Genomic DNA, 21,462 nt, shown 5'->3' with positions numbered 1-21,462 from the left:
GCATTACATTTTGGATTAAAAAAAAAGATATTAAAGCGATGCACTTCTAAAACAAAATAAAAAAACCTGACACTCTTTATTTTATTTTATAAGCTCAGATAATTTTAATAATATGAATAAAAAATATAATCACAATTAAAAAAAATAAAAAATAAATAACAATATAAAATTTTGAAAAAACTAGACTTAAGTTCATTTGGATTAGCATATTGAATCTGTAACATGGTTTTAATATTAAGACAACCCAATTAAAAATATACCAAATAAAATTATAACATTTAATTATCAAATAATTTAATATTAAAGAGAAAATAAAAAAATAAAAAAAATAAAAAAAAATTAAATTAACTCAAATTAACATACTAATTTTGAAATCATAGATACAGAATTGAAATAACCTCGTAGAAAAAAATTAAAAACAAAAGGCATAAAAATAAATTTTCAATGAATTAAATATTAAATGATAAAATTTAAAAAAATATTAATTTATATATATATAAACAAAGTTAATACATGTTAAACTTCAAAACATTTGTCATTGGTTATAAGTATGGAACTAACATTATAAAATAAAAATTTTAAAAAATAACAAAGTAAAATTTTAAATCATCGAGAGATGAAATTATTAAAAAAATATAATAAAAATAATTCAAAATAAAAAAATAATAATTAAAAAAATAACAACTAAATTTGATATAAAAATAATTTAAAATCAAATGTTGATAGATAAAATAAAATTTAATTAAAAAACAACAATTAAAAAAGTGACACCTTTATATGATAACAAAGAGAAATTAAAGAAGAAGAAAAAATTTCATTGAAATTCAAGTATCATATCGTGTATACTCACAGCACAAACACCAACAAAAAAATAATGTGTATGCTATCATTTATTTATTTTTAATAATATTTATATTATGCAAAAGATCAAATTACTCCATCTCAACTTGTTTATTTAAAAAATATATATGAAAAAATAAAAGAAAAAACTCTTGTATGTAAGTTTAGTATTTTTTTTTTAAGAATAATATAGTTTTTGCATTATATTTTGAAAACATAAAAAGATCTAACTGCTCCCATTTAAACTTCTAAAAAAATCTTTTTTTTTTTGGAATAAATTAGTCATTACACTATATATTTAAAAAGTAAAAAAAAAATTATCCTTAATTAATGTCATAATTACTAATAAACCCTTAAAAAAATTATCATTTTATCCAAATAGCAAGTTGATTGATTTTTCTTAAATGATAAAATGATAATTAATAATAAACTTGTTTTTTTAGGGTAAATTAATCATTATGTGTAGATGCACATGGAAATCATCATGAGTCTCCGTTTTGTTTTTAATATGTATAATAAACATGAGGCGTGAAAGAGGATAAAGGAAGAACAAGGGAAGAGGGTACTGGCGTGTTTTCTTGGTTAAAAAGCATGTGATCCAACAGGAATGGCGTTCATAAACACACTTCTCTGAGCATCGATGTAGAACGCAAGTAAAGCCTGTAAAGGAGGTCACAGCGCCTAACCATTGACCTGTTCAAGATGACCTTGAGTGCATCATTCAAATTTATCTGTGCTCATTTCATAAGCAACTCCTCAGCATGAACTGGCATTTGTCAGGCTGTCAGTGCTCACAGCACATCATCGGCGCCATCGTTGCCGATCTGCACCATGTAAGAGATATTAATCGGAGAATAGTTCTCCATATATAACCTTTTTTTTCTCTCCTTTTTTATTGATGAAGGATTGGCCATCAAAATAGAAGTGTTCTCAAGTCATGACAGTAAAGAACCCATGTTTGAAGACTTGGAATTCAGGAGCCAAAATTATTCTGCAGGTCAAGTTAACTTTTTTTAAAAGTAAAAATAATAATTAAATATTGCTAATGTTTTTTTTAGTACGAAAACAATTAAATTATATATGAGTTGTTAATAATTTTATTAGTTCAAAAACAACCCATTCAACTTATAAAAATAAATTTTGACTAAATAAAATTTTAAAATGATATCTTTTTTTAATATTAAAATAACAACATATTGGGTTGACCTTAGACAACCAGTATTAATGTGTCAAATTCATGATTTAGGCTATAAGACTATGATAACCTTATATAAAGCAAATCAAAATAAAATATTAAACTTAATTCTCAATCAACTTAATATTAAATGATAAAATTAAAAAAAATCAATTAAAAAATGACATAAAAATCAACTCGGTTAACAAGTCAAACTTACAACCCGGATCATAAGACCAAGATAATTCTATTAAAAAGATTGAAATAAATTACAAATTTCAATCCCTAACCAACCCAATATTGGAAGATGAAGTTAAAAAAAATCAATTAAAAAAACATAAAAAAACAACTTGAGTCAATTCACCAAACCAATGACTCGGGTTATTAAACTGAGATAACCTTCCAGAAAAAAAAAATAACTTGATTTAACCTAGGTTAACTCGTCAAATCTACGACTTTGGTCTTGAGACTGAGATAATTCTATAAAAAAATCAAAATAAATTATAAAACTCAATTTTCAATTGTCCCTATCAGACTTAATGTTGAATGATAAAAATGGTAAAAATCTTAATTAAAAAATGACATAAAAAATAGGTCAAGTTAACTTAAGTTAACTATTAAGTATTATTACTGAGTCATAAGATCAGGTTATATCATGATAACCTAATGAAAACCAAACAAACAAAAACAAATCAGAAAGCCTAATTTCCAATTAAACATAATGTTAATTGATGAAAATGAGAGAAAAAATCAATTAAAAAAAACAAAAAACAAAGAGTCAATTAGTTTAATCCGCGACTCGAGTCTTAAGATAGGGACAACCCAATAAAAAACAAGTCCAATATTGAAGGATTCATGACCCGGGTAATGATACCAATATAACCTCTTAGAAAGAAAAAAAAAACTAATTTAACCAGAGTTAAAATATTAAAACCTGTGACCTTGATCTTAAAACTAAGATATTCTTATATAAAAAAAAAATCAAAATAAATTATGAAACTCAATTCTAACCGATATTCAATGTTGAATGATAAAATAAAAAAATCAATTAAATAAAAGACACAAAAAATAACCCGAGTTAATTCAGGTTAATCTGTTAAACATTATTCTTGTGTCATGAAATTATGATAATCTAATGAAAAGTAAATAAAATATATATTGAAGTTTAATTCTCAATCAAATAAGATGAATTTAGAAGAAAAAAACTGATAGAAAAAAAGGAAAAAATGAAGTCAACTAGGTTAACCCGCGAAATAAGATTAGCTTGTTAAACTTTAAATTTGTGTTATGAGAATGTAATAAGTAAATAGAAAAAACTTTAATATTAAAAAATTAAATTAAAAAAAACAAAATATTATTCTAATAAATAATATTTTGTAACGAGAAATATAGTAAAATCTCATTTTTTATAGTTAATTAATATGAGGAGGGGAATCGAACTCCAATTTTTTATAGCAAGCTATTGGACAGTAATGCTAACTGAAATAGGGTTTAGCATATTTTAGAAAAATATGAGGTAGAATGTTTTAAACCAGATTATCATCTCTGATAGGAGACGAGAGATGAAACCTTCCATCACTTTCATCTTACTCTTTGGCAAAAACATTACTATATAGCATTTGAAAAACTATATAGTTGTAGACACATTTATATTGTTAATTGAAATAGTATAATAATTTTATTTTTTTTGTCCAAGAAAATTAACATTGGTTTTTAAAGGTATAGAAATATTTTCCTGATTTATTAATTTGAGGTAAATAATTATTTTTTCACTTTAATTGCAAAAGTAAAATAACTAAAATACCATTTGAAGGAAAAAAAACTAGTATGAATGTATAATTTTATATTTTTATAATGGTTTTTTAGTTATTATAATTTATGTTGAGAGACATTTTGGTATTTGATAAAATCTGAAAAATAATAAACAATTAAAAATTTCAATGAAACTACAAAAATACCTTTAAAATAAAATAAAAATAAGCCTAAGGTCAATAAACTTTTTTAACCTTCCACAAAGTCTTTTTTTTTATTACAAAGCCGGATAAAAGACAATCTCATTTCATGTTAGAAAAATATTTTTTAAAAGAATTTTTTAATTAAAAATGAATCAAAATAAAAAAAATCATATATTCTTTTAGTTTTAAGATTATTATATTAAAATTATAAAAAATAAAAAAAATATTTTAGTATTTTTTAAATAAAAAACAATAAAAAAACAAACACTCCCTCGAACCACTATGTCGCTCAACCTCCCCGTCGTGTTTTAACGTCTATCAATCATATGAGAATCACACCGATCAAATTCCAGTGTCATTACAAGCAGGACGAAAAAGTCATCCATAAAACGACAACCTACGCACAAAATCGACAACGTCTACGAAACATAGGTGCCCATGGACATCACATAAAGGCTAAAGCTGCCAAAAAAAAGAGCCAACAAGCGGAAAGAAGAATCTGATAAATCCTGTCGCGGGACTGTATTTTCATTCCACCACCACCAACCAGCATGGCACGGATGCACCTGGACTGCCACCACCACACAATTCACCATCTCCAGTTTTCAATGGAAATATGAAATTTTATACAATCCAGCCAGATTAATATATAGAAAAATAAACAGTACATAATAAAAAACTCAGGTCTTTGAAAAGAATCCTTAATTCCTATAATTCAATGGAAATGTCAATTTTTTCTTCCTTTTTTGATTTGAAGATAATGTGACATTAATATTTTTTTTTATTTACGTAGGGTATCCGGGTCAGCTTACGCATACCACGACTAATTTTTATGGTCTATTAAATATACTGTAAATCCAATAAGCAAATAAGGTATTGCAAAAATAACAGATATTCAAATTAAAATGTAAAAAAAAAAATACTAAACTATAACCTTACTTGCGACATTAATATTAATGAGAGAGAGAGAGAGAGTAGCATATTGAGTTTGCTTTAAAGGTGCGTGCGGCTGCGGTTTTGGACACTGGAACTTTCTAGTTTCTAGACAAGCACCCATAAATTCTCTCTCTCTCGAACTTTTCTCATTTGTTTTATTTTTTACCTTATTTTACAGTTTTTCTTAGAAAAATATAAAATTATTTCTTCTAAGAATCGATCCTCCATTCTCTTGCGGGTAGTGACTAATAAATAAATCATTTTTATTTTTTTATAGAAAAAGGGGTAAGCCTTAAGGGACTTTGAGACAAACGCCATCATTTAATTTTGAATTTTTTTATTTATAATTATTTTTTTATATTTTTATATCATTTTAATATATATCTAAATAAAAAAATGTAAAAATACACTTCGGTAAAATTAAAATGGTCGTCGCATAAAAATTATAAAGCAATCGAAGTCCCACTTTTAAGTGGGACCGTCATCTCATCAATGTCATCATAACACGTGGCACCACACGCGTCGCTAAAATCTCTTCCCGTACGTTTCTCCTTCTTAAAAGATAAATAAATGCACCTCTCTGAGGATCAGCTGCCCTTCTTAATTAGCAGAAAACTCACATACAGGAAAAGAAAATCACTCCACAGGTAAAAAAAAAAACGTTTACATGATCATCGTTGCTAGAAGAACCTTCAATTTTTCTTTGCTGCTTTGATCCTGTCTTTTATTTATGTCCTTCTTGAATTATGTATGTTACTGAGAGCTTCAATTCTTCTTTCTTCTTCTTCTTCTTTTTTAATCTCTTAGAATCTGTTGGTAATCAATTAAATATTTTTTTTAAAAAATGATCTTTGATTTATGTCTTGTTAATGAATCGTAATCGTTGTTTGTTTTTCTCTGTTATCACGATTTTAACGAGGTTTTTGACTCGTGGGTTCTGGTTATTCTTTCCTTGTATTTTGTCGTTTTACTAAAATTTGCTTCTTTTATCTCCCAATCTTTTCAACTATCGATGACAGAAACTAGAAAGAAAGAGACTTTCCCACGTGAAATGGCTGGTGAAGGAAAGGCGAGGAGTGAAGACTTGAACTTGTGTTTCGAGAAGCTGATGATGCTTGCTTTTGGTGGTGGAAAGAGTGGGAGTAGTGAAGGGGGTGTGAAAATGGAAGGTGCGGTGATCACCGAGTGGAAAGATATTCCCGTGGAGCTGTTGTTAAGGATTGTTTCTCTTGTTGATGATAGGACTGTGATTATGGCTTCCGGGGTTTGTAGTGGATGGAGGGATGCTATTTGCATGGGACTCACCCATCTCTGTCTCTCCTGGTATAACCTGTCTTTCTCTGTCTATGATAATCAATATGTTGTTCCAGCTGTTTCTAATTCTTTTGGGTTTTTCGTTCTGTTTATGTTGTGTTAATTGTGTGTCAAATTGTTGTTATCTTTTAATCAGGGCCAGGATAATCATGTTATTTCAGTTATTGGAGTGTTTCATAACTCACTAAGTGTTTGTATATGGCCTCTGTATTAGAGCAATTTGTCCTGGGTTGTCCTCTGCTCTGCTCCGAGGCCATGATCAAAACATTGCTGATTAGTTACATGCAGTCTTTGTGAACTTGTAATCCTAATTTAATGTTGGTGGCACTTCAATAATCAGTTGAATAAATGAAGTGATATGCGAAGATAGTTTATATATTTTCTTGTTTGCGTGGGGCATGCTAAAGATTAAGTTGAGGTTGATCTGCATGAAGATTTTAGATTTGTTCTCTTGAATCCCTAAGATGTTTCTAATCAAGAGTCGATACCTTTTGAAATCTAACTTCTTAGAAATTGTTTCTGCATGTTGTCTAGTGTTATTTTGTTGTCTAATCTGTTCTGAATTCAATCTCCTTCATCTTTGGTGCTGATAACATCTTGAATTAACTCTTTCCTTCAGGTGCAAAAACAACATGAACAACTTGGTTCTCTCTCTTGCTCCTAAATTTACAAAACTCCAAACTCTTGTGCTGCGCCAGGATAAACCACAACTTGAGGATCATGCTGTTCAGACTATTGCTAGTTACTGCCATGATCTGCAGGACCTGGATCTCAGCAAAAGCTTTAAGCTCAGTGATCTATCTCTGTATGCATTAGCTCACGGTTGTCCTAATCTTACTAAACTCAACATCAGTGGGTGTACGGCATTCAGTGATGCTGGTCTTGAGTATCTTACCGAGTTTTGCCAAAAATTAAAGATCTTGAATCTGTGTGGATGTGTCAGAGGTGCAACTGACCGTGCCTTGCAGGTTCATGCTAGTTGCTAACTCTTTTTTTTTTTTTTCCTTTTTTTCTTTTTAATTTCTAACTCTTTTTTTTCTTTTTTCCTTTTTTTCTTTTTTTCCATATGCCTCTTAAGAAGTTACGCAGCTTACGAGTTTGATGAACAATCTGCAGGGTATTGGACGCAACTGCAGTCAGTTGCAGTCTTTGAATCTGGGATGGTGCGAGAACGTGGGTGATGTTGGAGTAATGAGTTTAGCGTATGGATGTCCTGATCTGAGAACCCTCGACTTGTGTGGGTGTGTCTGTATAACAGGTATTTTAATATTTGGGGATGATTTTTTAGCATTTCACCAGATTGGCTGTAAGTTGCAAATGTCTCTGAGCTATCATGTTGGCACCGAACCCTAAGATACAATCCAATCCTCTGAATTCTCTATGGAGTGGCCTGATCTATTACGTTTGCAAGCCTAAGACTCGTACTGGACAGTTTCCTTTTCTGATTGAAAGTATGAAATTGAGAAGGATAATTCATGAGTGTTGACAATACCAAACTGAATCTGGGACCTGTTAATTTGATGCTAAGAGTATATTACCTTTGATAAGCAGATACTTGTTATATTCATTCTTAATTTATTTTGGCATTTTGATTATGAGGACTCATAAAGTATTTATAATATTTTTGCAGACGATAGCGTGATTGCTTTGGCAAACAGGTGTCCCCATCTGAGGTCCCTCGGTCTGTACTACTGCCGAAACATCACGGATAGAGCAATGTATTCCCTTGTCCACAATCGAGTGAAGAACAAGCTTTCAATGTGGGAATCAATGAAAGGTAGGTGTGATGAGGAAGGATTGAGGAGTCTAAATATCAGTCAGTGCACGGCACTCACACCTCCTGCTGTTCAGGCTCTATGTGACTCGTTTCCTGCACTTCACACCTGCTCAGGGAGGCATTCCCTCGTCATGAGTGGCTGTTTGAACTTGACATCTGTGCATTGTGTCTGTGCTGTCCAGGCACACCGCTCTGCAAGTTCTTTTCCTCATCCAGCACATTGAGCCGTACATGCAGCTCGGAATTTCAAAGGAGCTCTGCATGACAGCCTGTGGGAGGTAGAGCTATGTCCCCGTAAATACGTTGTTGTGTTTAGAGTTTCACCATTTCAATGCAAATGGGCAGCCCATTTGTTGTTGCAAAATATGGTCTGTAAAACAATGGACTTTTATCAGCCCTTGGTTCCTGAAGTGAGCAAGCATTTTGGCCTTTGAAGCCTAGTTTATTGTTCAAATCCGTGTTCGTTGGTTACGGTTTAATCTGACAATTATGAACTTGCCTTCATGTGATGGCCGTCAAAACCTTTGGCTATATTCTTAAAATGCTTTATATAAATCTACTGAATGGTATACCTCGTGAAATATTTCATGAGAATTCAAGCGTTATCTCCATTTCATCAGTGTGCTTTCGACAACCTGTCCATTACTTGATTGGAAGCAGAAAATATAGGGTGATGATGGTACCACGCAATCAAAACTTGTGGTGGCGTTCCAATAATAGTTGTCCTGAGAAGAACCTTCTAAAAATCACATATAAAAAGAAATCCCTATACGTGTCCTTTTGTTTGCATCCAAAGCCTTGTCATGTAAGTCGTTCGGAATCCATTTGGCGTTTGGGTTTATTCTTGCTGGTAGTGTTGTGACCCTCGAAAAGGAACATCTGAGAGCCTTAGGAAACTTGAAACGATCTGTTTCAGTTTCAACCCCAATTAAGAGCCTTCCAGCCTCATAATTTACTTCAGCTTTTTGAACACCCTACTAAAGGACTGGTCATGATTAAGCCATCGAGTTCCTGTAGGTATTGCCTCATTTTACCCTCAAAATGACAGGGAAATATCAATCGAGAATGCTTTTGCCCCACTCCCCCACTCAACTTTTTTTTGTTACTGTTGTTTCCTTTTCTCAAGGAGGACAATTTGAGCCCACTGAGCTAATCTTTCCTGTTTCTGACGGGCTGCTAGTGTGAGGAATGTAAAGCACATAATCACGCGTCTTGCAGCTTTGTTAGAGGCATCATTGGAGAAGATGCTTTGCACTAGGAACAAACGCTCTCACACTGCAATTCGAAAGATTCCTCTCCCTATTCTTGTCACAAGAGAGATAAGAAAACCCAAAGATCGTTTCCTAGTTTTTATTAGATAACAACCTCTTTGATTGAGAATCTTAAGGATAGTGAGATCTGTATGTGGATTGCATTGATTTGTTCTCTTTAAATAATTATGTAACACACAAAATAAATATAGCTTGTCCCAATCTATTCCTTGAAAGCAAAACTTCCCCGGTCAACAAGACCCCTTTGGGTTCATCGATGGTTAAAAGGAGGAAAACAGTGCGTTACAATCTCAGTGTCAATCTGCCAACCTTTGTACAGCAGCCCTAAGCATCATTTGCTTTTGTACACAATCTCTTCATCATCCACATCGAATGCTGGATTACACAGGCATCTGAAGAATCTACCGATACCCTGCCAATGTAGAGATCAAAATCATGACATTTCCCTCCTGGGATCAATTTATATTAAAATCCACTGTCAAGCTTAAGCCTGTTTTTATATATATCTGCAGCAATTGTCGACCGAAGATTGAAAGAACATATTTTACAACTCGCCTGGCCTAGGTACTTGGAGCAGGGATAGAGTCTTTCTCTGTGTCTTAATTATGTCAGTTATGCATATATCGCATTGGGGGCTTTAATCTAGAGCTAAAAAGAAAAAAGAAAACTCAGTCGAAACATGGATACAACTGATGTATTATTAGCTCGAAGTGGTATTGTAACATGCCTGTGTAAGTAGAGGAGTTCGATAGGATAATGCCCTTGGTGAATCTTCTTCACTACTGCTATCAGAACTGCTTCCATCATCATCATTTTCAGCAGCATTTTTTCCCTTTGATGTTGCACCATTTTGTGCTTGCTTTTCCTGCTGAAATTTTTTGATAAAGCAACATCAAGTGCAAAATTATCAACCTAGATAGCAATTCTTTAGTATCATGGTAAAATTACATTCCAGTAACAAGTTCTCTTTTTCCCTGGTTATTTTATCTTTAGCTCAAATTATCAAACAGGATAGCATTACTTTTTTCCAGCTTTCTCTAATTCACAAACACAAGATTTTGCCTCTATCTTAGTATTGACACAAAAGAGTGGAGCCAGCATCGAGAATCCATATAGCCTTACAAACACACAATTCTCATATTTATAAGAAAATATTCTGTTGTAATAATTGGAAATACCTCTCAAGAATTTTCATGGAAATTACAAAGATAAGATTGAGTAGTGATTCTAGTGAATGGTGCACCTGAAAGATCTTCCCAAGAATCTTCAATGCCAAAGCACGAGCTCTAAGTTCTTCCTTTCTAATATTATTTTCTTTTAGGACCTGCGAACAGATTAAAATCTTGAGAGAAATCTTATGGAAGACGATTTTCTTTCCCAGAAATCGGAAAGAAAGTCAGGTACCAGGCATAAAATTTACTTTAACGATTCAACCCTATTTTTCTCCAGAAAAACCTTAAACTGTTTGAAATAAAATACATTTCCAAGATTCCATTGTGGAAACAGAGTTTTCCTTTGAGTATCCTGTGATATTATTGTGTTGTCATGGCTTCCTTTGTCTCCTTATACAAACAAGAGTAAATGGTTCATGAATAACTGTTAATATGAAAGGGAGAACATAAACAAGGCTTTCTTGAGTTGAAATTGAGAGACTCACCATTTGGCACACATGTATCACGGTAATCTCAATGTCCACTACATTGAGTTTCCATAACGAGTTCATCAATGTGTCTTTATTTGAGAGTAGGTGAGATTCGACATCATTTCCAGGGTCACTTCTATCCATTTTAAATTGGCGGCGCATATCTTCTTGGAGTTGCAGTAACTGAAAAGCGCCTGAATTTGTTTTCCATTTATAGTTAGGTGCCCGTGCTTGTACATACAGAGACAACGAACACTAGTCCCAGAGGAAATGATGGGGATTGGGGTGCTAATGTATCATACCTTTTGCTGCTGTAATCTGTGACTTCCAGAAATGTCCTTTGTTGCGAGCCCACTCTGCCACGAACGGCACACCAAGATATATTGCTTTCTTTCCGAGCTCTTGCGCTGCTTGTCTTGAGTATATGTTGCCAATAGTATGTAATATATCCACTCCAAAAGCTGTGTCTTTTAGTCAAACGAAATATTGAGATATACCGTGGAGTTTTCTAATCATAGAAGACAATGAAATTGCAGATGCATCAAGAAAAAAGCAAGGATGGGGAAAGTTCAGCTCAGTTTACCTGCAACAGAAAGCCTCTTGGCTTCTGATTCTGCATGCCTTAAGAATCCAATCCTGTCACCTTTAGCATATTGATTGAGAAAATCTTTCAGAAACCTTGCTAGCTTCTCTTCTCTTTCTTTTTGGACAGCCTGCAACGAATAATCACAAGCCGAAAATACAAAGTACCAGGTTATACAAAATAATCAACACATGACACCTTGAAAAAAAAACAAATTAAGAAAAGAAAAATTAAGAGATAGATATGTAAAACCAGACATGATATAACTAGCTACACATTGCATATATACTTTCTAGTATGTGTCACATTGACAGGGGACAATTTCTAAGCTAGGGTTACTCTTGTAGAACTTCAAAGCTGAAACATTGCTTTGTATGAATGATGATATTGCCTGGAACCTGCTATTGCATCGTTTTGAGTTCAAATGTACTTTAAACGACTGCCTAAGAACTAATTCCATACCTTCAGTTTCTCATGTACTTTATCAGGATTGTCACTTTCACCAGCTAATTCAGAAGAAGCCATTGATGTCACAGACAGGTGTCCTACATAGTCCTCAAATAGTTCACTCCCAAACAGAAGAGCGAATACAGCTGTGGGGTCAAGCATGGTTTCCCTGAGAAATAAGATATCAAATCATTTGGGGAAGAAAACACCATCCTGAGAGACGAAGACGTACAGCCATATTCAAACGGAAATTTACAAATTAATGATTTGTTGAATTTATCATGCAAGTAAAAATAGATATTTGCATGCTCCATTTGATAATCAACCAGCATTCACTAGTTCAGGAATTAAGTTATTCTCCTGAATAGATAGATATTCACCCAAAATGAATCAATGCTACAATGAGCAATCTACAGTCTTGACCAGAAAACTGTCCCAGTCGGTCATTCTGCATTTTTACGGCCAAAACATCTACAAACCTTGGTAGTAGGGATCCTTGCAATCTCCAAGAAGATAGGAGGACTAAAGCAAATTGATAATAATACCTTGAAATGCAGTACTTTCCATTTCGATCATATGCATCTCTTTGCACTGGATCACTCAAAACTTGATAGGCTTCACCTAACACCTGCCAAAGTTAGAATTGTTCAGATTAAAAACCCCTTTTATTTTACAACCAAGGATTTGTGACTATACTGGCTATGTGAAACTGTGCCCTGTCACAATAGACACTCCGACATTTACTAGTTTTCCTCGAGAAATATACTACTTTGGATCATCTGGATTTTCGTTCCTCTTCCCTAATTATTTTTAAGTAACCAAATACACATTTGAAAAAGACTAAAAAAAAAGGGTGGCCTGTGTCTATGCTTAAGGGATAAATAATCATCATGAGGGTCTGGACTTGCCTGAAACCTTTCTGCAGCCAGTGGATCATCTTGATTTTTGTCTGGATGAACTTGCCTGGCCTGTAAAACATGACATCTCTCTTATAGTTAGCTTTTCAGTCTCTCGTTTTCAATAAGAAAAAAGAAATCAAACGGTAAAACAAATTGGATGCAAAGAAGCTCTGTATCTCTTGAGTTTCTAAAGGGCATCAGGTTCCATTCATAAGAAAAATCAAAATCTTCTTTTACTTTTTAAATTCAATTGAGATTCTGATTCCCTCTTTTACCAGTCTTAAGCAATAGAAACATGGATATGCTTGTCAACTCAAATTCACCATATGATTACCAGAACTAGAATATTAAAATTTTGGTATTCGAGCACAACTTCTTCAGCATTAAAATACCAACTCCATCTAATCTAAGTCAAACCTTAAGATAATAAGCTTTGCGAATCTCCTCCTCTGAAGCAGATGGGCTGACACCAAGAACATCATAGTACTCAGTTTCCTTCACCATCCCTGATTTTGTCTGAAGAGTAATTAAGAGAAGTGCAGCTTCTTCTCCAAAGAGTTGGAGAGTCGCAAATGTTTTGGAATGTGAAAAGATGAAACGGAAAGAGATAGGAATTTAGGAAAAGCGAGTGAGTGAGAAAGAGGTGGCCATATTTTGGAGAGCCCCACTAGCTTCCGTTGCCTTTCCAGTTCCTCACAGCAATAAACAAATACCTGAAACTGCTTTCTCGCGGGAGCAAAACAGTATTTTAACTGTCACCAAGGTGGCGCTTATGATTTTCTTTCTTTTCAAGCCATCGGATTTGAGCTCAGAGAGCTGTAGCTGGGCTTGGGCTAATCCATTGGTGGTCCCTGTTTTCTGTTGTGGGGTTTACTGTTAGGTTCAGTTTCTGTCCAAGTTGTTTTTGGTGGGCTCAATGATCTAGCCCAAAAAAGAAATGGACCCACCCAGAAGAGAGGGTTTGTTGAATGGACGGTCGTGATTCTGCATGATCTTACCCTACTCTTTTTTTGTATCCTTGTTAAATACAGTGAATCATAAAGGCAAGATTCATTCCCAAAAAATCAAAATAAAAATAGTAATTATAAAGGAAGATTGCTTTTGGATATTGTGCATTATGATCATGAGCAGGAACGTGGTCTGGTATGTACGTATTGGCTCCACAGCACAAAATTTGTGTCTGAGTACGGTGCGGTTTGAAGAAAAAGGTAAAACATAGAGGTCCTACCGGGAGTCGAACCCAGGTCGCTGGATTCAAAGTCCAGAGTGCTAACCACTACACCATAGAACCAATGTGTCAGTTGAATGACTACTCAAGTATTATATTTAAAATAAACTTGTTCTCTATTAGCGATACTAACATATTTTCGTCTCTTAGATAGTCGTCGTTAGCCAACACACCTTTTTTTATATATAATTATTAATTTAGAGTGCACTATCGGGCTTTGTTTTCAGCCGATGATGGCGAGTGGCAAAGGCAGTAGAAGCTGGTAAATCTTGTGTTCTGCCGATGTTGATGTAAATGATTTCCTGTACAAGAAACCTGAAGCGTCTAACATCATTTAATTCAATAGGTCACTACCCACAAACTACAACTTCATATACCGGCCGCATTAAAACAGGATGAAGTTTAATGAAGAATCCGGCAGGTATCCGAAGCACCGGCACTGCTTTTCTAGGGATTTTTTTTTTTTGGATATGCTACCAGCCATTTTATTAATAATCCATTGATTCCTTGCCCAATGAATCAGGGTAAGAATCAATGATTATTATAATGATAATACTAGGAGTGTTCAAAAAAACCGACCAACCGATTAAACCGAAAAAATCGAGAAACAATTAACCGAAAAAACCGAACCAATAAAAAAAACCAAATAAACTGATTAAAAAATAAAAAAATCACCTGGTCCGGTTCAATTCCGATTAAAAAAGCCTTAACCCGATTAAACCGGACCAAACCGAACTAATTTATTTAAATCTAAAAAAAATATAAAACAACTTTCTAAACCTAAATAATAAATATCCTAATCTAACCCTACATTTCCAACCCCCCACCTGTCTAGTCGCCCCCATTTCCTTTCCCTTTTTCTTTTTTCACTTTCCATTCCAGCCACCCTACCTATCCCTCCCTCCCCGCTCTCTCCTCCCCCCCCCTTCCCTTTCTCTTTTTTTTTTGCCCTTTCCATTCCAGCCAGCAGCTACCTCACCTATCCCTCCCTCCCTGCTCTCGCTCTCTCTCTCTCTCTCTCTCTCTCTGCCCCCTTCCCCTTCCCCTTTCTCCCTTTCCAGTCACCCCACCCCTCCCCCTCTCTCTCTCCTTTGTGCACAAGGAAGGCTTAAAGCAACTCATTTTCTCTCATATTGTTGCCTTCTTACTCTCTGCTGTATGTTATGGCAGAAAATTTGGATAAAATCCTTATTTTTAGTTTTATTAACATGCAGTTGTTAAGGAAGATCTTTCAGATCTCAACTGAAGAGCTTGGATTCAAAGTTTTCAACGATGACTTTTTTGAATGTGATTCGGCCAAGTTTGTCCAATGATTGTGATTCAGCCAAGTTTTCTCTTATTTAATTGGTTTTGGTTTTTAAGGCTAAAAAACCGACCCGAACCGAACAAAATCAGTTCGGTTTGAACCGGTTCTCGGTTCGATTCAGGTTATATTAACAAGGAATAGTATTTTCTGGTTCGGTTGAATTTTTATATTAAAACCGAACTGAAATATTAAAACCGGACCGAACCGTGAACACCTCTAGATGATACCATAACGAATAATGCAAAAGGTTCGAGAACAGAGCTTTGAATAAATAGCCTGTTAGGATCGTTGATGAAAAAACTCAACTGCTGAACAGATGGAGAATCTAAATGTGGCGTTTGGCCTGAGAACAATGTACTAACAAACTATTCTCCACATAAATAGCTTACAAACATTTGATGAGGTCAAAATTAGTTTTAAAACGCCTCTTTTGAGTGTTTTTTTTTTGTGAAGGCCCTCTTGCGTAGAATCACAAGGCAATCCGAATTGTAACTTCTGAGTTCCTACATCTTTTTTTCTTAAAGATGACCGTGCCTCGAGATGCGATCAAATCTGACAAAGCTTTTACTTCCTAGCTTTGCCCCTTTTTCCATTTTTACCAAACTTTTTACTCTTTGAACCTTTGCTCTTCATATAAGAAACTCTGTCTGCCTTCTTCTGCCTCTCCTTCCGAACTTGTTCAAGATCTTTAATTTCTGAACGCACATTAGCATTAGGCAGAGAGTGCTGCTTTTTGCTCCCTCTGAAGTTCCTGTTATTCCCTCGTAATTGGCGGTTTCCTGCAACAAAATAAACAAATAAGCATCTATTGCTATATTTTTCTTCTGCATGTTTATATAGCAAATCACAGACCAAAGAAGTTATACAAGCAGTGAACTAGGATCTACCATCCACAAACTGGAAAAAGCTAGTAGTCCAATAAACCAAATGCATTGATATTCTCCAGGAAACAGGTAAAGAAACTCTTCAACAGTTTTAAACTCGTACATGAATATTAATTTACTAAAACAAAACATGATAATCCAAAAAAAACTGAAAAGAACAAAGTAGAGCAATGAAGAGCAGCATCCAATCCCAAGAGGCATACCTGAGAAGCTTGTGGATTCCTCAGCATTCCCATCGTTATTTGTTCCTCTAAGAGATATTTTCCTGTGTGACCCTTCTTTCCACTTCTTGTATATCCCAGTCTTGGTTGCTTTTACTTTAGCACCACTTTCTGTCTTTATCTGCACACCAACCCCAACAAAACAGGAATAACTAGTCTAATAATATAAATGGTGGGACCAAAAATTGAGCCACAAAAGACTTCAGACAAGATAAGAGCCGCAGCTAGAGTCATTAAATTACTATTTTTTTTTCACAGTTCAAGAAAAGCTCGTTTTCAAAGTGATCTAATAAGACAGTTTATTCTATCTCCATGAAAATTAACCAGATTCAGTATGCATTTCCCCTGCATGTCATGCATTCAGCATTCCTAATAGAAGCTTAGATATTCCATTTAGGAGTTAAAATACAAAAAAGTTCAGAAGAGTACCTTTCCACTGGCTGTAACACGATCACCATTGTTTAGTTTGATGTACTTTTTATTCCTCTGCCAACAAATAGAAATGTAAATTTTAAGCCAAATGCTGATAGAAGAAAATTGCAAGACATCACTATCATCCAAATGTTTCAAGAACCTTATCCCAGTGGTATACGGTTTTCTGTTTCTGTAACCCCCCACTATCATCTGCAACAAGATCCAACACAGCATTTTCCAACCTAACAACAAAATTGGCATTGACTAGTAAGAAAAAGAACACCCTACAACCATAGAAAAACATACACCCCTGACTCATGCTTCAAAATAATGTTGGACAACATATATCAAAAAATACCTATTTGATCCAAAGCCATCATTTCCTCTCATTGAGAGGCCTGCCTCTGTATGCTGACATCAATACAGAATACGCAAGCACAATATTTAGTTAATATTTTCAACATCAAAGGAAAATTTACAGTGCAGAGAAGGGGAAAAAAATACAGTACCTAAAAAGCAATTGGCAACTCAATATCAAAATAAAGTGTATCAGATGAAAAGTAAAGGAACAAATTATTGGTAGAGGACATAAAAGATATCATACATGATCGGTTGGTATTGAACTAATGAAGTATTCCTCATCCTTGAAACTCTTTGCCTTTCTTTTAGAACCACGAACCACTAACATGCAAGATATTATGTTTAGCATCAGAAAAGAAAGTGATTTTGATCACCAAAATATATATTTTATAGCAAAATGAACAGTTACGATATTATACACATATTGGAAAATGCAGACCTTTTTTCTCCTTTTCATCTGAAGTAATTTCAGTTTCAACTTCCTGCTAGTGCCAAAAAAACAAAAAGCATAATTAACTAAACAAAATGAGAACAATAAAACTATGATGAACAGGCATCTCACAAGTGTAAATAAATAAATCAAGTCCCAGAGCTAATAAAGGCCAAATGTCTTAACCTAGTAACTGAAGAGGCTTGGATCTAACATAAGTGAAAGGAGCATAGGTATGAACTTATGAACTTCAATTGCACCAAGCCTTTTGAGCAAGGTGTGGACAATAAAGATCTGAATCCAGCCAAAATGTGGCCAACAAAAGTTGGAGTACCACCACTGTTACAGCTAGCTTAGTGCTCCTTGGACACAGAAATTGATCTGAATTACAAAAACCAGAATCGAGTCCATGTAAATATCTTTGAAATAACGGTGTCCTTAAACATGTCCTAAAGCTATTTCTTTGATGAGGATGACTCCACAAATCTATAGAAGCAACAGAAAATGCCATCAAATCATATGGGCATCTCATATTGCAGTTGGTGATTTACTAGGATTGGCCACTGACTTTTATGAAATTCAGTGTTATTAAGAGCAATTGCACGTAACATATTTACCTTGTCTGCCAGCTTGTTAGAGCGTTGCTGCTGTACCAAATTAATGACCTCCTGATGAATAGCTCTTTTTCTCTTCATGACATCAACCCACTGACCAGGACCCTGCAATTGAGCCATAAAATCAATGTAAACTAATAAAAAGGAACATCAATTTAATGCTGAGAAAGATTAATACCAACACGAAAATCATAGGTTAAGAGAATGACTAAATAAAGAATATTTGTTCAAGATGGTTAAGCGGTGCAGGTAGAACCGAGTAAAAAAACAATTTCTACGAGGCAGCATATAGAAAAGAGAAATGCTATAATCAATAATGTAGGCATAATGATTTCAATAAATTCTCATGCGTGTATGAAGGAACATGGCTTCGAAGGTCAGATATGGATCAACAGCTCTCTATCATCAATTATATATATGAAAGCAGATTAGAAATGGAAGGTTACCTGCAGATTCTTTGACTTGGCTGATTCACCTTCAGCTTCCAATATAGTCTGCTTGGGTCTATTAGAATCCGGTCATTGCATAGTTAGAACAATTCAACTAAGCAAATTAAAAGAAAAATATGCAGAAATATTTTCAAAAAAATTGAGACAGATAAATGTTTTAGGGTCACCTGAAAGTTTTCAAACGCTCAGAAAAGGCAAGTGCCATTAATTCACCACCTTCCAAAACATTTTTGAATATTGGGTGTAATCCTTCACAAGGTAAATCCTTCACTCTTTTAATGGACTCCTTTGCAGGAGATGGTTTGGTCTTTGTATACAAACGAAAAGCATTTGTACAGGCTTTCTGTAAAGAAGTTAGTTCAGCTGATGAATCAATGATTTCGCGAACTCTATCTGACACAAGATCAAGGAGAGTCTGGGGGAAACGCCCATAAACAGTCTCTCCATTTGCAAATGCTTTATCAATTTTGTTCATTACTCCATCTACATCCTGCAAAACCTCCTCCTCAGTGGGAGCAGCCTTGACTGGCTTTGAAAGAAACAGATGAAGATCTAAAAGGTAAGGCATATCTTCAGATGTCACGAAAGAAAAGGCTGTTCCAGTCCGACCTGCCCTAGCAACTCTCCCCACACGATGCACAAAAATCTTAGGTTTTGGAGGGAAGTCCCAATTTATCACATTATCAAGCAATGGAATATCAATGCCCCTAGCTGCAACATCTGTCACAATCAACAACATAGTCTTACGTGCCCTGAACCTCGATACATGAATCTTACGAGCATCTTGATCCATATCACCATAACAAACCGAAGGCTCAATGCCCTCTTCTCTAAACAGAACATTTAGAAACTCGACATGATGTTTCGTAGAAACAAATATCAATGTCTGTTGATCGGTACTTATATGATCTCTTATCAAATAAATCAACGCTGCATATTTTTCCTCTTGGCGCAAGGTAAAAAACACAGTTTTCAAATCAGGACTAATCTTAGTATCCACATCAAGCCGAACAAGCTGAGGATCTCTTAAACCTGCCTTGGCAAACTCCGCAAGTGCACTGGGCAAAGTTGCACTAAAAAGCAAAGTCTGACGATTCTCGCTCAGCTGGGTAAGAATTTTATGCAACTGCTCAGCAAAACCCATACCGAAGAGACTATCGGCTTCATCAAAAACAACATATTCAACCGTTTTCAACGACATGTCATCAATCTCAGACAAATGGTGCATTAATCTACCAGGAGTGGCAATAATAATATCAGGGTTTTGCGATAAATCCTCAAATTGACTCTCCATACGATCTCCACCAACCAATAAACTAATTCTAAGATCTACACAACAAACAAATATATACAAGATTATTCATTTACCCTTGATGAAATTAGAAGAGCAATTTGAACAAGTAAATAAAAATCAAGAAAAATCTGAAGAAAAACAAACCAGTGAATCTGCCAAGTTCTTTAGTGAATTTCAAAGTTTGCAACGCCAAATCCCTAGTAGGCGACAGTATGAGAGCCCTAACACCACTTTGAGGCAGGTGCTGTTTTAACTTCTCTAACATGGGAAGGAGAAAGGCGGCGGTCTTGCCGGATCCAGTGCGGGCCATAGCGACGACATCGATGCCGGCGAGGATAAGAGGCATGGTCTTACGTTGGATAGGGGTGGGGACACGATAACCCTTACGCTTGATTCCCCGATAGACATTGGGGCTTAGGTTAAGGGATTCGAAGCCACAGGATTTTGATTTCTTTTTGACTTGTTGTTTGCGTTTGAGCTCTGCCATGGAGCTGACTAAGGGTTCTTTGCCCATTGGAGTTTTTTGAGGAGTTGTCTGTCTCTGTGTTATGATCGAAAGGCTAAAACCCCTTTACTAGGGTTTACGTTCTGTTCTGGTTGGAAACACTTATTTTGATTGGTTATGCCTGATTGGTTCCCGTTGTCAAAAAAACTAAACCCCAATTTTTACCCTTTTTGTCCCCAGCAGCAACGATAAAATACTACTGTAGTGGCAGAAACGAAGCCGTTCTGCAACAGCGAAGCCCTCGAAGAGAGCAAAAGAAAAGCTAGAGGATGGGGTCCATGGGGATAGGTGATCGAAGTGGGCTCTTGTAAATGGGTCAAAAGAAAAGGCCCATTTACTACTCATAAGGGGTACTTTTGTCTATTCCAAACAGAAGCAGCGAACCCAACATGCTTGTTCTAAAATGCACGGTTATATTTTTGTGCTCGAGTTAAATTTAATTTAGATCTTTTAATAAAATTTTATTTTTTAAAATATTATGAATAAATACTATAAAAATAAATTATAAATTACTTATCTAATTTTGGTTACTTGATTATCGGCTTTAAATGCATCATGCAACTACAATTTATTTATATAAAACATATGGAAAGAAATTACAGACAAATTATAATAACTTCTTCAAAGCATAATGAAATTTAACAAAATAAAAAAAAACTATTTAAGAAGATCAATATCTATTTTAGAAAAAGAAATTAACTAAATGCAATTAAACATCTATAAATTAATACTATTGAAACCATTAAAATTTATTATTTAATTGAGTTATCATTTAAACTTTAAATTTAAGCGAAAACAAAACAAAAATATTATTAAAAATACATCTTTTTCGTCAGAAGTAATGATTGAAAAATGCAGACCTTTTTTAATATTGTGTGTATTTAAATTAAAAATTAAAAATTCAATGTGTGTATTTAAT

General features: G+C 34.4%; 3 protein-coding genes and 1 non-coding gene across 8 annotated transcripts; 1 reads left to right on the top strand and 3 right to left on the bottom strand.

The window, feature by feature from the left end:
* The first annotated feature begins 5,453 nt into the window (after window positions 1-5,453).
* On the top strand, window positions 5,454-8,500 carry SKP2B (RNI-like superfamily protein). Of its 2 annotated transcripts, none has more exons than XM_011001549.1 (5): window positions 5,454-5,552; window positions 5,925-6,228; window positions 6,839-7,187; window positions 7,336-7,477; window positions 7,850-8,500. In XM_011001549.1, the coding sequence occupies exons 2-5, from the start codon at window positions 5,957-5,959 to the stop codon at window positions 8,218-8,220; spliced, it is 1,134 nt and encodes a 377-aa protein (XP_010999851.1). In that variant the 5' UTR covers window positions 5,454-5,552; window positions 5,925-5,956; the 3' UTR covers window positions 8,221-8,500. The 2 variants fall into 2 exon arrangements, with proteins under 2 accessions (XP_010999851.1, XP_010999852.1); XM_011001550.1 differs by lacking the exon at window positions 5,454-5,552 and adding an exon at window positions 5,559-5,653.
* An 816-nt stretch (window positions 8,501-9,316) lies between these two features.
* LOC105107574 (chaperone protein dnaJ 10-like) lies at window positions 9,317-13,589 on the bottom strand. 3 transcript variants are annotated; one of them, XM_011001547.1, is made up of 10 exons: window positions 13,256-13,589; window positions 12,848-12,907; window positions 12,485-12,567; window positions 11,955-12,108; window positions 11,493-11,622; window positions 11,212-11,376; window positions 10,925-11,103; window positions 10,511-10,591; window positions 9,995-10,132; window positions 9,317-9,679 (listed from the first exon to the last, which is right to left on the bottom strand). In XM_011001547.1, the coding sequence occupies exons 1-10, from the start codon at window positions 13,340-13,342 to the stop codon at window positions 9,599-9,601; spliced, it is 1,158 nt and encodes a 385-aa protein (XP_010999849.1). In that variant the 5' UTR covers window positions 13,343-13,589; the 3' UTR covers window positions 9,317-9,598. The 3 variants fall into 3 exon arrangements, with proteins under 3 accessions (XP_010999849.1, XP_010999848.1, XP_010999850.1); XM_011001546.1 differs by having other exon boundaries at window positions 9,995-10,135; window positions 13,256-13,588; XM_011001548.1 differs by having other exon boundaries at window positions 9,995-10,135; window positions 11,212-11,370; window positions 13,256-13,588.
* A 468-nt stretch (window positions 13,590-14,057) lies between these two features.
* On the bottom strand, window positions 14,058-14,129 carry TRNAQ-UUG (transfer RNA glutamine (anticodon UUG)). The gene has a single exon. It is a non-coding gene; the product is annotated as a tRNA-Gln (tRNA).
* Window positions 14,130-15,620: 1,491 nt separating this feature from the next.
* LOC105107573 (putative DEAD-box ATP-dependent RNA helicase 29) lies at window positions 15,621-20,790 on the bottom strand. Of its 2 annotated transcripts, none has more exons than XM_011001543.1 (11): window positions 20,183-20,790; window positions 18,912-20,073; window positions 18,742-18,799; window positions 18,299-18,400; window positions 17,691-17,736; window positions 17,496-17,572; window positions 17,250-17,302; window positions 17,052-17,133; window positions 16,907-16,963; window positions 16,460-16,598; window positions 15,621-16,151 (listed from the first exon to the last, which is right to left on the bottom strand). In XM_011001543.1, exons 1-11 carry the CDS (start codon window positions 20,550-20,552, stop codon window positions 15,937-15,939), a joined length of 2,361 nt encoding a protein of 786 aa, XP_010999845.1. In that variant the 5' UTR covers window positions 20,553-20,790; the 3' UTR covers window positions 15,621-15,936. The 2 variants fall into 2 exon arrangements, with proteins under 2 accessions (XP_010999845.1, XP_010999847.1); XM_011001545.1 differs by having other exon boundaries at window positions 17,691-17,733.
* Between the last annotated feature and the right edge of the window lie 672 nt (window positions 20,791-21,462).

The sequence above is a fragment of the Populus euphratica genome, unplaced genomic scaffold (assembly GCF_000495115.2).
Source record: "Populus euphratica unplaced genomic scaffold, PopEup_1.0 scaffold164.1, whole genome shotgun sequence".
Taxonomy (NCBI): Eukaryota; Viridiplantae; Streptophyta; class Magnoliopsida; order Malpighiales; family Salicaceae; genus Populus; species Populus euphratica.
Note: the sequence above shows the minus strand (reverse complement) of the source record. Positions and strands in the feature narration are given on the sequence as shown.